The sequence below is a fragment of the Chelonoidis abingdonii genome, chromosome 2 (assembly GCF_003597395.2).
Source record: "Chelonoidis abingdonii isolate Lonesome George chromosome 2, CheloAbing_2.0, whole genome shotgun sequence".
NCBI lineage: Eukaryota > Metazoa > Chordata > Testudines > Testudinidae > Chelonoidis > Chelonoidis abingdonii.
In genome coordinates, this window is record NC_133770.1 from 51,774,833 (window position 1) to 51,792,678 (window position 17,846).

General features: G+C 40.3%; 1 protein-coding gene across 7 annotated transcripts in view; it reads left to right on the forward strand.

Moving 5' to 3' along the window:
• The window catches only part of DYNC1I1 (dynein cytoplasmic 1 intermediate chain 1), a 268,510-nt gene that overhangs the window by 154,572 nt on the left and 96,092 nt on the right, over positions 1-17,846 (forward strand). For all 7 annotated transcript variants that reach the window (XM_075062359.1, XM_075062360.1, XM_075062357.1 and 4 more), the window contains 3 exons: positions 1,868-2,030; positions 5,993-6,092; positions 11,048-11,173. In XM_075062359.1, coding sequence (XP_074918460.1) covers positions 1,868-2,030; positions 5,993-6,092; positions 11,048-11,173 — 389 coding nt within the window. The remainder of the gene's footprint in view (positions 1-1,867; positions 2,031-5,992; positions 6,093-11,047; positions 11,174-17,846) is intronic.

Below are 17,846 nucleotides of genomic sequence, written 5' to 3' on the forward strand. Positions count from 1 at the left end.
TTTTTTTATTTTATCTTCTAAACCTACCCCCTTCCCATAAGCATTCACTATGTTAGACATTCCTTCAGACTTCTCAGTGAAGACCGAAACAAAAAAGTCATTAAGCATCGTTGCCATTTCCTTCCCCCACTTGTGCCCCCACCATCACCCTAGCAAGTTCGACCTACAATTGCACAATCCCACAAGGTACAGTAAAGAGATGAGGGCATGGCCCCACCTCTCTTCTCCACCAGCAACACAGCTGGCCACCATCATAAGGGGGAATATATTGTGAAGGGTGTGCTCCCTTGTGCAATGGAGCGCTCTAGGAGGCACCTACTCAGGGCTATAAGCCAATCTAAAGGCTAGGTATTCAGAGGTTCTGAGCTCCCACTATTCCAGTTGAAGTCAATGGGAGTTACAGGAGCTCTGCACCTCTAACGATCAGGCTGTAGTGTAGCAAAGTGTGATGAACCTTGGAGATGTATAACATAGGTATCATATACGATAGCCACTGATTATAAATACATATAAGCATATGCTATGATCACACAAACTGACAAAATTAAGTGTGCAACCCAAAAAATCCCCATATCATGTAAATAGGCTTGGGAAAATTCAGTCCTTAATTTTTGATAATATCAATGTATATTTTTAAGCATTTTTTTTAGAATTTTATCAATTTAAATTTTCAGAGCTGCAGAACATTGGGGGGGATCAGACAATGAGGAGGATCAGACAATAATTATTTAATGACAGTAGATAACGAGAATCAAAAAGTTAGTTTTATAGTCATTAAAACACAAATTGTGAACATCATGTAAAAATATGCAAAGTAAATAGCCTTAAATGAATTTCTAATAATTTCTCTAGCAGCAACTTTCTTACTTTGCCTAACTGTAAATTCTGACTATTATTGATGGAAATATTATTTTGTCAATTTGTGTGCATACAGTGAAATTGATGTTTGTCAGCATTAACCAATAAAAATCTAATTCTTCCAAACCTACATATAAGTAGTCACATTTCTTCCAATGGTCATTCATTTGGAAAATATCTAGTCTTCTAAGGGTTAATCATATTTTTAATCCAATGTCAGAATCTGGCTCAAAAAAATATTATGCCTGTAAAAGATTTTGTTTCTCTGTAGCTTTTTGATGGTGTCAGTGAGCAGGGACTTGTACAGTAAGTCTGTCCACTCTGGTTTTAAAGTTCTTTTACAAATAATAAATTTTTTTTAAAGAAATAGAATTTGTTTGTTTTTTAGATTTTGCTTCACTGTTAATGTGCGAAGGAAACTTTAGCTATTTATTTCATTGCCTCATAAACTATCCAAAACAGGAATAAAATTTGCCAGTTACACCAGGAAGAAAATGAAAGAACAGAACAAATATTATCTGACGTGACATCCAGCAGCACTTTTAATACAATGAACTGTAGTATAACTTTTACCAAGTTAAGAAGATTATTTTATTTTAGCCATAAAAAGTTATCTGCTTTAAAAGGGCATTTAAGACAGGTCCTCTGTTATATAAGTGTTACCCTTTTTCAAGTTTAGTATGGCAATTAATGTCAGTCAGAACTATTTCCTGAAATATGAACGAAGGACTTATTTAATTTTGGGTCTTCAGTATTTTCCTCTTCAGAATAATAAATATGCAAGATATAGGATCCCTTCTGCACAAATGGCGCATTCTGTGAATACAGGAGTACATTTTGATACATTTAAAATAATTCTTAGTAATGATTTTAAATGTAAAACAATGATTTATTCCTGTCAGTACTGCAATGAGCTTTCATATAAAAAGTTCCTTTTTACTGAAGACTTTGATTCATTTGGCAAAGTCTCAGCTGTCATATTCTTAACAATGTTTTTGTACTTTGCAAGCTCCTCCTAGAGAATTGACAGAGGAAGAAAAACAACAGATTCTCCATTCAGAAGAATTCCTGATATTTTTCGACCGGACAATACGTGTAATTGAGCGAGCTTTGGCTGAAGATTCAGACATATTCTTTGACTACAGTGGCAGAGATGTAGAAGAGAAAGATGGGTCAGTTTCTTATTTTTTTAAATAACACCCCACTCTAACGTATATTGAAGAAAAGCTAATAAAGGTACATCTTTAAAAAAACAGAATACTTTACAGAGAGAGACCGTGAAACCTCAGAGGTTGATACATTTGAAAGTCTATAATCGGTGTGTTATACTGAATTATTTTGTAAAATAGCTTCATGCTTGATTGCTCTGATTTCTTTTAAAATTCTTATTAGAACTAGTCAATTTTTTGAATGTCAATATTTTGACAACATTTCAAATGTTGATGAAAACAAGGAAAATATTGGGGAAAGATGATTTTTCCCTCTGATTATTATTTGTCATTTCATACTCCTTTTTAAACTTTGGACCAGATTTTTATGGGTAGTTAGGCACCTAACGAAGTGGAAAGGCTCATGGGATCTTCAAAAGTGACTAGGAGCCTAACTTCTATTGGAATTGAAAATCCCGTAATGTTACTTACTACTTTAAAAATCTGGCTCTTTGCAACTGAGCTACTGACTAGATCATCAGGAGGCATTTTCAGGACTTCTTCATTATGATTCTTCTTTATTATAGCACTATCTTTCAGACAATATAAAAAACTCAAAGTCTTGATCACCTGTGTTCATTAAGATGTCTTTATACATTTCAAGGATAGGGTATTAGTACTGAAATCTTAGCTAGTTTCCACCTGGAGTAATTACATTCTGGCTAAATGAGGGCTTGTCTACACGGTCAGTGAGTGTGTGACAAGCCGAGGTGTGAATCTACAACACACTAGCATGCTGTGCACTAACTGGCCATGTGGACCCTGCTGCGGTGCACTGAAAGTTCTGGGGTGCAAAGTGTACACGGCAAAGTGTACTACGGAACATTTAGCGTGTGGTAGCAGGGTCCACCCGGCTAGATACTGAGTGACAGGCTAGAAAACTGTAGATTCATAGTCTAATTTCGCATGCACTAAGTCTTTGTGTGGACAAGCTCTAAAATCCCCCCTCACTCTCCCCCCACAGTTTTAATTGGATACAGTATTCTTCATGTACTGCCTTAAGCTGCTGGGTAACATTGCAGTCCACTACTGAACAGCTGCTTCACTTCACCCCAGAGGTTCCTGTGATTCCTCTACACAGAGTTTATACAGCCAGTTAGTAAAATCTATGAAGTATTTGGATCCATGTAGCTGAAAGGTGCTATGTAAATGCAAGATCACAATCATTAAATATCTTTAAATTAAAGCAAGAGTTTCTTTGTGTAAAGTTCAAGAAGAATCACAAAGACACAACTTTGAACAGCCCAATCCGTTGAATTCACCCTTCTCCTCGCAGAGCCAAACCTAAGTGGGTTTAGATGTGATGGAATCTACTTCTCAACTGCCAGCACGCAGGCAGACCACAGGCTGCTGTTCTAGCCTATGGGTTGGAATAATAGCAACTGCCTGTCTGTGGAGCTGCCCAGCCACTGACTCTCTGTAAGCATAAATCCAGTGCCCCCTCCACAGGGCTTGCTCCTTTTTGTGCTGTTCTGTTTGGTGCTGGTGCAGAGTCCATCTTTCCACACATAATGGGTTTGGAGGTTGTCTTCTGAGAAGTATTAGTGCTCCTTATCAGGCTGTCATGGGGCTTCCATGACATTAGGGTTGCCAATCCTCCCGGATTGGCCTGGAGTCTACCAGAATTGGCCTCAGTCTCCCGGTAACTATTAAAAGCAATCTGGGAGTTTTTAATAGGCCAAAAGTCTGGTCGGTGGTGCAGCAGGGCTAAGGCAGGCTCCCTGCCTGCTCTGGCTCCATGTGGCTCTCGGAAGTGACTGGCATGTCTGGTTCCTAGGTGCATGGGTGGCCAAGGGATCTCTGCACACTGCCCCCTATGCCGCTCCCGGAGCGCCAACTCTGCAGCTCCCATTGGCTGGGAACTGCAGCCAATGGGAGCTGTGGTGGCAGTGCCTGCAGGCAGGGGCAGCAGGCAGAGCCAGCTGGCCGCCCCTGAGCCTAGGAGCCAGGCATGCCAGTCGCTTCCGGGAGCTACCCAAGGTAAGCGCCACTCAGAGCCTGCACCTCTTACCCCTTCATACACCCCAACCCCCTGCCTCAGCCCTGAGCCCCCTATTGCACCCAAACTCCCTCCCAGAGTCTGTGCCCCTCCTGCATCCCAACTTCCTGCCCCAGCCCTGAGCCCCTTCCCACACCCAAACTCTCTCCCAGTGCCCGCATCCTTTACCCGCTCCCATACCCCAACCCTCTGCCCCAGCCCTGAGCCTCCTCCTGCACCCAAACTCCCTCCCAGAGCCTGCACCGCGCACACCCTCCTGCACCCTAACCCCCTGCCTCAGTCTCAGCCCAGAGCCCCCTCCCACACTCCGAACCCCTCGGTCCCACCTCCGAGCCCAGAGCCCACACCCCCTCCCGCACCCAACCCCTTGCCCCAGACTGGTGAAAGTGAGTGAGGGTTGGGGAGAGTGAGTGATAGAGAGAGGAGGGATGGAGTGAGAAGTGCTGGGACCTTGGAGAAGAGGCAGGGCATTGGCATGGTCTCAAGGGAAGGGTGGGGCAGGTGGCAGGGTAAGGGTGTTTGGTTTTGTACAATTAAACAGTTGGCAATGCAACCCTAGATGACATCAAAGACCTTACTTAGACCATTGCAGTGAGTGAATCCACAATGAACACAAGAAGGTAACATGTAGTAGGGGAATACATATATAGGACCAGACAGTCATTATAACTTGAGTTGCTGGGGCATATTATGGCTTTAGAAGAACTATACGCATTTCATAGGCACTGTGGAATATGTTGTTTATTATTATTTGAACTGTGGCAGCACCTAGAAGCTCCAGCCAAGGACTAGGATCCCATTGTGCTAGGTGCTGTACAAACCCTAAACAGAAAATGGTCCCTGCCCCCCAAAAGCTTACAATCTAAGTATAAAACAAGAAACAACAGCTGGATACAGAGAGACCAGATGGAGGAGCACCAGGAAACGATGAGATCATAGTAGTCAGTGTGATAGGCAGTAGTTACAGTTCACTACTTGCCTAACAGTTGTCAAGTTTTTGGTAAGCATTATGGCACAGGAGAGTTTTAAGAAGGGATTTGAAGGAGGATAAGGAATTAGCTTTGTGGATGTTTACAGGAAGCTCCTGCCATGCATGAGAGGCAACATAGGAGAAAGGGATCATTGTTTGAAAATATAACAAGTGGGTGATGAAGGGTAAAATCATTGGATGATTGGAAGTGGGAAGTGACATCTCAGTAGCATGAGAGAGATGATTGGTGGGGTAGGGATAAGCTGAGAAGGGTCTTGAAAATTAAGACAAATAGCTCATGTTTGACGGATGGAGAAAGGGGAGCCAGTGGAGGGATGCAAGGGAAGGGGTGACAGTCAAAGCAATGAATTAGCAAAATGGTCTTTGCTGCAGAATTTCAAATGGAAATGATTGGGGCAAGATTGCATTTGTCAAGTCCAGAGAAGAGGATGTTGCAGTAGTCAAGACATGAGATGATGAGAGCCAGGATGAGACTTTTAGCTGCGTGGGTGGATAGGAAAGGTTATATCTTAGCGATGTTACACAAAAAGAATTTGCAAGGTTTAGACAAAGCCTGAATGTGAGGATCAAGAGAGAAGGCAGAATTCAAGATGATGCCCAGGTTGTGGGCCTGAGTGACATCAAGGATGTTTGTCCACAATGATTGAGGAAGCTGAATGAGGGAGGGTGCGTGGGGGGGGGCGGAATTAGCAATTCTACTTTTGGTCAAATATGTGCACAAATTTATTCCAAATGCAAAGATGTGACTCTTTTGTTACTCCCAGGGAAGCTGGCCAATAAGAGCAAACAGCCAGGGATAGGATTATTAAGTGAAAAAGACAAGGCTGGGAAAGAGGGAATGGGAGAAGGGGGCAGTCAGAAATCCTTGCATTTGTGGTCATGGCAAGTAAGCCTTGGTACTTTAATGCATACCTTTTGTTGTTTGAATCCACACAGAGATATTCAAGCTGGAGCCAACCTTTCATTTAATCGTCAGTTCTATGATGAGCATTGGTCAAAGCATCGCGTTGTCACCTGTATGGATTGGTCTCTTCAGGTAAGATTTGCAGTTGTGAACTACATATAAAGGTTTGATTCTATTTTATCTGGTAAGGTTTTGGTTTCATTAACATTAGGCATTAGTTAACAATTGGCTATGAAAGAGTGAGTGTGTGTGTGTAGGGGGAGATTAGTGAGTATGTGAATCTGTCTTTTGGTTGTTTTTTGATGTTAAAAATCATGACTTAATATTTAAACTATGGATTAATAACCCTACTCAAATGGTAAAACCTCCAGTTTTCCACTCTCCTAACAACTTCTACCCTACAGTTACACATTTTCTGTACAAAGGTTTGTGGCACATTGAAAGTTTATAATTTGACAACCAAGTAAAGTAAACACAATTGCAGGAAGAAATAACTAGCACAAAGAATTTAATATTTTGACTGTTCTATTTTTCATATTTAATGCCGTAAAAAAAGATGTTGAATGTACCTGACTCTACCACAGAGATTTTCAGCAGAGCTCTACGAAAGCTGAAGGGTCTTACTGAAGAGTTTAGGTCCAGCTTGCCACAGAGTACTGTCGTTTTCAGTAATGGGGCTTCCTTCCTGCAGATCTCTGAGATATACAGGAGAAGTGACTAGTTGAAAGGGGAGCAGCAGATGAGGAGGACATGAAGTATCCCTGCTTCTGAGCACCTTAGGAGCTCAATGTGTAAAAGTTTATGTGCTTAAAGTTGAAGTAGAGAGCAGTGTACATCGATGGGGAGAGGCAGTGGAATAGTCACCCAGTGATTCTGACTAGCAATAATTTTCTCTCCATCCTCGTGTACACCTGCTAAGATGCACAGTAGGATGGTCTTTTATCCCTCCATACCAGGTGACGGGCCTTTGTGTGTTAAAATGACAGTTGACAAGGTGAGGGGAAGCAGTGAATTGGCAGGCAATTAGAATGAAAGGCATTGGAAGCCAGGGAGAGACAGTCCTGCATTAGATCAGGGGCCCACATAATTTAGTTTTAATGTGTTACATAGGCCATAGTGCCTTGGTTACATCATACATGATCCAAGATACTTTAGGAACAATGGGATATAATCTCATCTGCATGTGAACTGAGTTTTTTTGTCTATATAACTGACTCCCCAAGAATCAAATTAAGAATTTATTTCTGTGCTTTCATACCTAAGAATATAAATTTTACAAGAGGTATGTACTGGCTTGTGGGTGGCCTTTAAACACATATGGATTTACACAGAAATCAAGTATAAGCCTGAGGAAATGCTTATTGTGGTTGTTCACTTGTTCAGGAGCTGGAAATTACATGGAATTCTTATCTGATATTTTCCTAACAGGCAGCTTTTAGTAGTCCCAGGACAGCGAGATAAAGCCGAGCTAGAAAACTGCCAGATGTAATTGCTCAGCCCCTCAGGCACACAAGCATGTTCTATTTCTCGCCTCTTTGTTCTGGGGTGGCCCCACCCCGCGCTTCCCTCCCCTCCCTGCCTTCCCCTCCCAGTCGCTCATGAGTCCTTATTTCTTTGGCATGTGCAGTTAAGCTATTCTCAGTGCCACTCCACATTTCATTGGTGGGGGAGGGGGTATTCTGGCTTTTCTCATTTCCTTTGTCATGTACACATAATACAGAAGGTTCTTGAGCAAGCTTGATGTATCTCACCAAGCAGAGGTTTATGGTACCCTCACACTCCCACCCCGACATTATGCAATGCCTATTGTACCAAATGGTATTTGACCTATCAGGCAAATGGCAGAATACATTACTCAGTTGTCTGTGATTAAACTGTTCCTGAAAAGTATGCTGAAGGCAAATAGGTTAACTGGAAAAAATATAAAAAGAACATTGATGCCTTGATTAAACACCAGAGGGGTAGTTGTGTTAGTCTGGATCTGTAAAAAGCAACAGAGAGTCCTGTGGCACCTTTAAGACTAACAGCTGTATTGGAGCATAAGCTTTCGTGGGTGAATATCCACTTTGTCACCCACAAAAGCTTATGCTCCAATACAGCTGTTAGTCTTAAAGGTGCCACAGGACTCTCTGTTGCTTGATTAAACACATTATCTAGTTCCCTAGTCACTTGTGACATATGGGTCAGGACATGTGGGATCTCTCATACAATTGGAATCAATCCGGTAGTCCGCTCATTCTTTTGCAGAAAGAAGGGTAAAAGTCTTAGATCCTTGCTCAGCGTTTATTCAGGCAAATGCCCAAACTTTCATGTAGAAAGGGAGGGAAATCACATTGCTTGGTTTAGAATGAGGTTATATCGGATAATCTAAAGCCAAAAACAAGTGAAAAGCCACAGAGTTCAGACACACAGTGCCTGATCCTTCTTGACCCTTGTGTGATCACCCCAAAAGCAGGCCAAGGGTGGGACATTTTACAAAACTGTCCTTAATGTAGACAGGACCTAAGTGTGGGGTTTGTCTGTGGGATTTACCCTTGCCTTCCCAAAAGGGCAATTGGTATGCACTCATTGATTGAGGACCTGGGAGTCAGGATTTTCTTCATCAACCCCTGAGAGGTGCCCACCAGACAGTTTTCATAGTGCTTCACCTCTTCTCTCAATAGCAATCACACCTTCAAGTCAAAACTCCTCATAATGGTGGTTGTCCAATTCAATATGATGCCAATCAATGATTGAATATCTAAAGTTGGGACTACATTTAGAAGTTGATGCTTAGACTATGACTGCAGAATGCATGCAAACTGATAACTTACAAGCCGGCATTTGTTTGTGCTCAGACGGGCTACCATAAAGTCACTTAGAAACCTCCAGTTGTGTTCTACAGGAAAATGAACTAGCCCCAAATAGGCAACTGTGCCGGTAAACAGATACTTAGGTACACAGTCAAACCGTCTTTACCTCTCTCCCAATCCTAGGAGGGACTGGCTGGTTTTTGGTGTAAAGCAGATCAGTCTCAAGGATGCTGTACTTCATATCAGGTGCCAATGGCCTGTAAAGGCTGTTCCAGCAGCCACGGAATGCTCGAATGTAGGTGCAACCCACCCATGTTTCCTTTTCCCCAGATTGGTCCATACATTGGAGATGGGAGAGGAGGTGAAATGAAAGCAGCTATGGCAGCCCTATGCTAACCAAATATTCCCTCACACATTGGAAGAGGGGTCTGGGATCTGGCCTCTATTCTACTTAGGAATGATAAAAATTGAATAAAAACATAATCAGCTGTATGAAACACTGGTCCATAAAAAAGGACCAAATTAGGTCTTTTATATGACACTCAGCGCTACATTATTGTAGTATTTCTGTTATGGTTTATTTTGCTCCAGAGGAACTTTTGAAGGATGGGGGGAGGAGCAAAAAAGATTTTAAAACATTTTTTAAAAATGGCTTTGTAGGCTTCAAACTAGAAGGGGCCAAATTCATGAAGTCATTATAGTCGTCATAGTTACATCAGGAATTAATTTGGCCCATTATCTTTATAGAAGCTGTCTGCATTGAAGAGCTGTTTCTTCCAGCTCTGCATTTCCCCTGCACAGTGGTAAATGGCTTGGAACTAAGAGATCTCACCAGCCTTCCTTTGTAATGCTGCAGATACCAGAAGAAGAACTTGAGCTGAATCACTCTTGGCTGAAACTGGAGAGGCTTGATGACAAGTCATTCTCCATGAGGGCCCCATTCATTTGCCAGAACCCCTATCTTCTAACCTGGACATACTACAAAGCTTGTCTTTTTATCTTGGACATTTGGATTGAGGGATAGAATTTTTTGAAGTACACCTCTACCTCGATATAACGCTGTCCTCGGGAGCCAAAAAATCTTAACTTATTATAGGTGAAACTGCGTTATATCAAACTTGCTTTGATCCACTGGAGTGCTCAGTCCTGCCCCGCCCCCGGAGCACTGCTGTACCACGTTATATCCAAATTCATGTTATATTGGGTCATGTTATATCGAGGTGGAAGTGTAGATGTATGTGTGTAAGTGGGGGATGAGAACACTATAAATGACTTGTTTTGTGTGAGTAGATTATTGTTAATATTATTATTTTGATCTTGATATTTGGAACCTGGGTTTTTAATGGTCATAAAAGTGCCCAGGCCAATTTTAATGGTCACTTATTAGCTTAAATTATGAAATACAGAAACAAGTATTTGTATAAAGTATTTGCATAATGATGTACTCATTCACCCATATGCCAATTATATATAAATATATGTATTGCTTATTTTTCAGCAAGATTAGGTTAGATTCTTTTGTAATAAAGTAGATTTCTTGGTTTTTCTCATTCCTGATGTAACTGAACTGAAGTAAATAGACTTTCATCAGAAATATGTTTGGCTCCCTGAACTTAAATTAGTTTTGCTTATGATATTTGAAAACAATATATTATAATCAATATAGTCTGAAAGTCTAATTCATCATACATGTTTTCTTTGAGATTGAGTGTACTAGAAAATATGGACCTGATTCTTCACTGTAATGAGTGCCCTCAAATCCTGTTTGATGACACTCTGCACTTCAAAAGAGTACCTCAGCATCTTGCAGAATTAGACTCTGTGTGAAGAAGGTTTTCATTTATTTGAATCTTCTGTACTAGATGCCTTGTTCTGATTCTGAAATAAGAAGGAAAAAGAAAGGAAATTTTTAAGCATTCAAATTAAATTTTCAGATTTCACTATTAGTAGAATTTCAGTAAAAGGACCTTTTTCATAGCAAAATTTGAATATCTGAAGTCTTTCTTAAGTTATACATTTTAGAGAACTACCTACAGTAAATAATGTTATCCTGGTGATATCTGAGAGGACGCTGATATAAAGCCAACAGAGAAATCTTTAAGGACTTTACTAATAAAATATAAAACCAAAGTGTAGCTAAACAGTATGTTTGGAGTGGTGTGTGTTATTATTAAAACCAGAGACTTGATACCACATGTAGTGCGAGAAATGATTGCTTCTGTCTCATATGATTTCACATAGTTTCTTCATCCCCAAAACAGAATCTAATCCTACTGCATGTTCTCTCATGTCTAGTACCCTGAATTGATGGTTGCATCTTATAACAATAACGAAGATGCTCCACATGAGCCAGATGGGGTGGCCTTAGTTTGGAACATGAAGTTTAAGAAAACCACACCAGAATATGTTTTCCATTGTCAGGTAAGATTCAGTAAGCTGTTCATTTCCTACTAGGCAAAACAGAGTTTGCTATGCAACCCATCTGCCTGTTGCCTGGATGAAGAGGCCAAGGTTAAAAATAGACAATTATGGAAAAAGTACAAGCAGCAGTCTAATGTTTTGAGAAAGCATCAAGCCTTCTGAAACAATAATGCAGCCCTGTCAGGGATTGAGTGTCATTCTCTATTTAAAACAATCCCTAAAAGAATTAGTTTATAAAGACCTTGCACTTATGAAGTAACTGTGGTGTACCACTTCCTCATCCAGGCAGCAACATATGCTTTCCCACCCACGTTCACTTCCTTGCATCCTCTGTGTCCCAAGCTGCCTACTCTCACTCCTCTGATGTTCAATGTGATTTTTCAACTTTAAAATGCATAAATATACACCATATTTCTGAACTTTCATTTTGCTGAGATCTTGGTAAAAATGACTTGAGTAATATGAAGATTCTTCAACAAATTAGCATTTGACCATCTTTTGGGCTATCCAGCTACCATTTAATTTCACTCAGTGCTATTGCATGACCAAGCCTCTTCAGAAGTCTATAGACAATTTAAAAATAGTCTGACGCTTCATTTCCTTGTGCATGTTTACACTTCTTTCCCCATTGTTTTTCTATTTCACTTGATATAGCCTGAAATCATCTGAATTTTCAGCTCATATGCTCTATTTCCATCACATTGCCCAAATGATGGAGCATGGCTTGGGTCAATATCCTTCCATTGTAATTATTTTTGGAATCCTGGCATGCAAAAAGCGTGTGGAAAAGTTTCAGTTTGTAAAATTTTACAGTTGGGGATTAGTAAACTGCAAATTATGCTGTGGTAAAAATTGCATCTTTTGGAAGAATATGTATTACCTGGCTAGCTGTGTGAACTGAGTGGTCATTTTACATTTAAGGACCAAACATCTTTTTGAACTACATTTATGTTTGGACTTTGGTACATTATCAGATGTAACATAGTGGGAGGGAGTTGCTAGAATTGGAGTAACTGCTTCAACTTGATTAAGTAACCTTAAATTCACATGTTTTTCTAATTTACTATCCCAAAAGCAACTCCGCAAGAAGCTGGGCCTGCACAGTAAATATGCCATACATATTTTTATCTTTGAAATAAGAACATTTTTTTCTCGGTATCCTATTTGGCAGTCTGATATGTCCCTTCAACACGTCTGAGAGCATGGCATCCTAATTATGCTCAGATCATTTTAAGATATTCATGCAGCTTCATGTTCTAGACAAAATATTAAAGTGGAAAAAATACCCATTGAATATTCAAAAGGAATATGGTTTTATTCAAGTTAATGGTCAGATTCTGACCAGTTTTGTATGGGAAGGGGAAGACCTTCCTGTGAGGGAAAGACCAGCTACAGAGAGAATAATATAGCCCATGAATTAAAAATCTTCCAGGACATGCACTTTATTTAAAGCTAAACCAGCACATGGAAATGAACAAGCGTTGAGCCAGATTCATCCCTCCGTGGGAAACCATCCCCTCAAGGCACAAAGATGTCTTCAAGATTTGACTAATTGAGATTCTTCTTACTTCTCCCATAGCAGGGAAGGGTAGATCTCCTCACCTTCTGCCATGGCATAATACAAGCATTGGGTCTGGACCCCTGAAAATCTCTGTCTTTCGGGATAGTCATGTAGCACAGTGCCTTCATGCAGAAACTTGGGTTACCCTCTCCTGCAGTGACAACGAGCTCAGATTCTGTGTCTATGGGAAATGTTGTGTTGCTGTGGCAGGATATCCACAGACATGTTGATGCTCATGTTCTCCAGTGCCATTTTAAGTTGGAGCCAAATTTGAACCATGGTTTCTGGAAAGGTATCACATAGAATTTCTCCTGTGTCCTGGATTGGCTGAGCATACACCATGTGATTTAGAGGGGCAGCAGAAAGCATTTCACCTGGTCTCTTGAAGACAGGCTGAGCTAACTGATTCAGATGGAAAATACCAAAAAAAATGTATGCTACTCAGAGTCTGGAAGTCAGTTCTCTAGATCATCATGTTTTTATTCTATTAGTTAGTGGAAACCAACCATGTTATTATTTAGCCTCATATCATATACATTACAGTTTTGCAAGGGAAACATTCCCTGACTCAGAGTCCTGATTCAGCCACTTCACTAAGTCTTGTATCAGCTATGCTCAGTTTTCCTTCAGATCCACCTGATACTGTGACTGTTCAGCAGTTATAGGTGAACGCACATTCTTCATTACAGCTACATTGCCCAGGCATGACAAAAGTTCTGCCTTGATCAGTTGTCCCCCACAACACCTCCCCATCCTTTGTCCCTGTATTTCCGCATATCTGAGGTCTTGGAAAAACATCCATTGATCACAGGTAACCAAAATGTCCTATGCAGGCAAGACACCTGATCTGCTCGCAGCTGTCCTCCCACAGTGATCACATATTATCTTCCACATAGACTCCATAGACAACACCCTCCATCATCTTCTACTCCACTATGATCTTTAAACTCAGCCTATACAAATATGTATATAATGACTAGAAATACCACCACCTCTATTTAGTTCATGCTGTAGCCATTCAGATATGTAAAAGCTATTTATGAGTAAAACATAGATAAAGCTGTAACACAAGGACCTACAGGTCTCAGTACTGCATGACAATTAGCTTAGAATAACTAAGGCAGTGATGACATAGGTGGTCACTAGGTAAGTTGTATTTAACCAGTAGATTGATCTTAAGGCACAAGATAAGGAATACAATAAATAAGAGTGGTACATGGTAGGGAAGGGCAAAGGGAGGTACTGCAGAAGTATACTTTTGGAATTTTAGGAAAGTTTAAAAGTATGTTGAACTTAACCAAAACTTACATGTACTAACTGCAGGTCTACCATGGCAACTAATTGATGTAAGTGCTAATGAGAATAAAGTAAATGATTAATTGACCTAGTGAACATAGGGACCCTAATATTGTTATGTGGAAGTATGTACAAGGAAAGAAAGTTGAAACCATCATTAAATATTGTAAGATATTATGGGGGGCAGCGTAACTGCCTATGAAAGCTAAGACCCAGCCTGTGGGCAGTGGGATATGTTGGAATGACCATATGCAGATCGCTTCGCCTATTCTGGAGTTCCCCAAAAGGGATGATGTGAGTATGCAAGAGTTGGACAATGTTGTATTGGCTCTATCTCCTTTTCTATATTATAGTGGTTGTGATCCTTCCTGTTGATTTGACTAACAAATTTTATAACATTGCTAGTCAGAGAGCACATAATGGACTGTGCTCCTGAAGGTCCTCATTCTGTTGACAACCTCATTACTGTGGGTAATTTGGAAGCAGAACCCTTTTAACTATTGCATAGTAAATAAAAGCGAATACCCACTTATCAGTCGGGCTACAACACTCTCAGTATGCCTCTGAGATACAGCAGATGCACTCCACATAAATCAACCACACATGCCAGAGTACAACATTAATAGACACAGGCTGAAGCCTTTTTTTTTCTGCATGGAGGAGAAACAGGAGCTTGTACTTGAGTTGAATATATTGTATATTGAATTGTATTCAATTACATGAAAAGTTTCTAAAATTGTTGTAGTACCTATGAATTTCCTGGACTCCTCGTTGTTATTACCAGTAGGTACATGCTGTATGGTGATGTTTGATGGTGGAACCTTCACTTTTTTATGTTCTGATCTGATTTCAAATGTTTTGTGTTTTCAACTTACAACATGCTGTATATAACATAACTCTACATTAACAATGTATTCTTGAGGAATATGAAGTGAGAGGGAGAGATGGACTTTTTGTTTTTTGAATTACCGCATTCCTTTCCATTTAAATGCCTTTTTTATATCCCCTAAACCCAGGATTATATTTTGCTCACTAGTCCAAGTTCTGGTTCTAGTGAACCCACTTGATCATCCACAAAATCAGACTTTGCCTTTTGAATAGCAGCTTTGTAATGATATTCAGACATGAGGAAACTGGACATTACAGATGTGAGTGTCTTCAGACTGCACAGACCCAAGCAAACTAATTCTGAGAAAAAAATTAATACATTTGTGAACCCATTTCAAACCAAGCTCTAGGAAATACCCCCCATATATGGTGTTATAGCATCAGCAGCAGTACGCTTGTGGAACCTCTATAGACCATTAATCAGATAAGTGAACTTCATCGGACAGAACCTTAAATGATTTCAGCTTTAGAGTAAATTCTGTGAATGTTTGAAATTCCATGTCAGGAGTCATAACCTTACTTCTATATCTTTTCCAGTATATATTAAAGATGGTTATAAGTAAAATTCATTAGAGTGGAGTTTAAAGCTTTTTAGTGTTTGGTGTTTATTGTAATCTTTTGTGAGACCATTGGAATTGCCATAGCTGATCACATCCATTGTCTGCCTTGTCCAGTATTCTTTCTGAAAGCGGTCAGTACCAAATGCTTCAGTGGAAGGTTTATAGTTGCCACATGGTCAGTTATGCAGTAATCTGTCAATAGAGGAGTTTTTTCCTAACACCAGGCAGCTAGGCTCAGGTTTTAAAGAATGTTTAGGCATTGCTGCATTCAGTATTGCAATGCCTAGCTGATTTATGATCCAAAGTCTCATTGTCAAAATTGGGACACTTGTGGAGCCAAAATCCCAGTGACCGTTTATACAATTTAGGCTTCTGAATGGCTAAATCACTTTTGAAAATGAGATTTAGACTTCCAAGTCAGTTAGGCATTGCAATGCCAAGCGCAGCAACACCTAAATATTTTCAAAAATCTGAACCCTAGTTGTTAGTTGTGTCTTGAAGCCTGGGGGCTGATTTCCCCATAACAGACCTGATGAAGAGCTCCGTGGAGCTCGAAAGCTTGTCTCTTTCACCAACAGAAGTTGGTCCAATAAAGATATTACCTCACCCACCTTGTCTCTCTTATTTTAGCTATTGTAACTGGTGATTATATTCTTGCTATTCTTATAAATATCTAATTCTTTTAAAAATCCTACTAAGTGCTTTGGCCATAGGTGCTGCAACTAGGGGTGCTGGGGGTGCTGTTGCACCCCTTAATTTGAAGTAGTTACTATCATATATAGGATTAGTTTGGTTCAATGGCTCTCAGCTCCCCCACTATGCAAATTGTTCCAGCGCCCTTGACTTTGGCTCATTAATGTAGTGTGAGTGGCAGTACGTTTCACAGACTAATTATACGTTGTATAAAATGTTTGATCATTTTTAAATGTGTTGCTTTTTTATTTCTTTGACTATTCCCTTGTTATGTTTTAGAAGGGGAAAGACTAAATAATACCCAGCTCACCGTCTCTCTATTATTTATTATTTTATATATTTCCATCACATTATCTCTTTTTCCCCTTTCTTCAAAACAGAAACAAGACTCCTAGTATTTTTAATCTCTTCTGATTTGGAAATCTTCCTTTGCTTCATCATTTCTTCTTTTTACCTTTCTCTGGATTTTTTCTCTTTCTGGATATATCCAATGACATGCTGCTGCCAATATTTTAACAAGGGAGTGCCACAAATTGTTTCCTCCTTTAGCTCATCATAAATCCCAGCACCACAAGGGTGCATGTGGTGGTAGAAGTGGAGAGACAGGGAAGAATGAAGGACATGAGTTTGTTCATTTGTTTTCCTGTGTAAGCAGAAACGTTTTATCGGAAACATAACCAAAGAGAAAGGCAACACCCCTTCCAAGGAAAGATTTGTTAAATGCTTTTCACTGTGAATGTTCTTTGGTAATCACAAATATACTGTGATTGATAATATAGCAGAGACTTCAGCCTGTGTAATTTCAAATGGGAAGGGTCAGGGACCCTCCCTCTGGAACATCATGGAGTCCTCGGGCAATGAGATACGTTCGAAAGGCAAAAATGTGCACTTTCGAAGTATTGTATGGGACCCCGTGGATGAGCCATTCCTTGCAGGGATGGTTTGGCAGCATCTAGAGAGGGAGTGAATTGCAGCATATCACGTTGACTCTCTTCAGTTTGGTGGCAGCATTTTAACAAGAGCTTCCCAGGATTCCCCTCCACCATATAGCCTTTTTTGGATGGGGATGACCAAAACTGACTACAGTGGACCTGAACATCAGCTGGTATAAATCAGCGTATATTCAATGGAGCTACACTGACTTACGCTACCTGAGGATATGGCCCAGTATTCGTGGTGATAGCATACCCAGAGCATCAATTCATAACAGTATTACAATATTTTCAGTCTCATCCTCTACTGCTTTTTTAGTAGAGATTAATATCATGTTTGGTATTGTTTTCATTGTGCAAATAAGTGATAATCTCTGGTTTGTCCACAAGTGCTAAGGTTACTGTTACTCATTGTCCATTGTTTATGTGTGATTAATCATCTGTGTCCCATGATGTTGTTTCTCTTCCCTAATAGGATGACCTAAACTTTAAACAGAATGCAAATCTAAACAAGCATTTGAGGCTTTGCATCCCACCCAGACCTATACCATCCCGGGACATACCAGTTTTGATAATCTTTCTCAGGTCTGGGATCTTCGTCTGCCCAGGTATGACAGTGGTATGTCATTCACCCTCCTGTCCCTGGACCAGACGAAGGCATTCTACGGGGTGACCCAATGGTATCTCCTAGGCACTCTGCATGCATTTGGCTTCGGGCCCCAGTTTGTGGGTTTTCTCCAGAT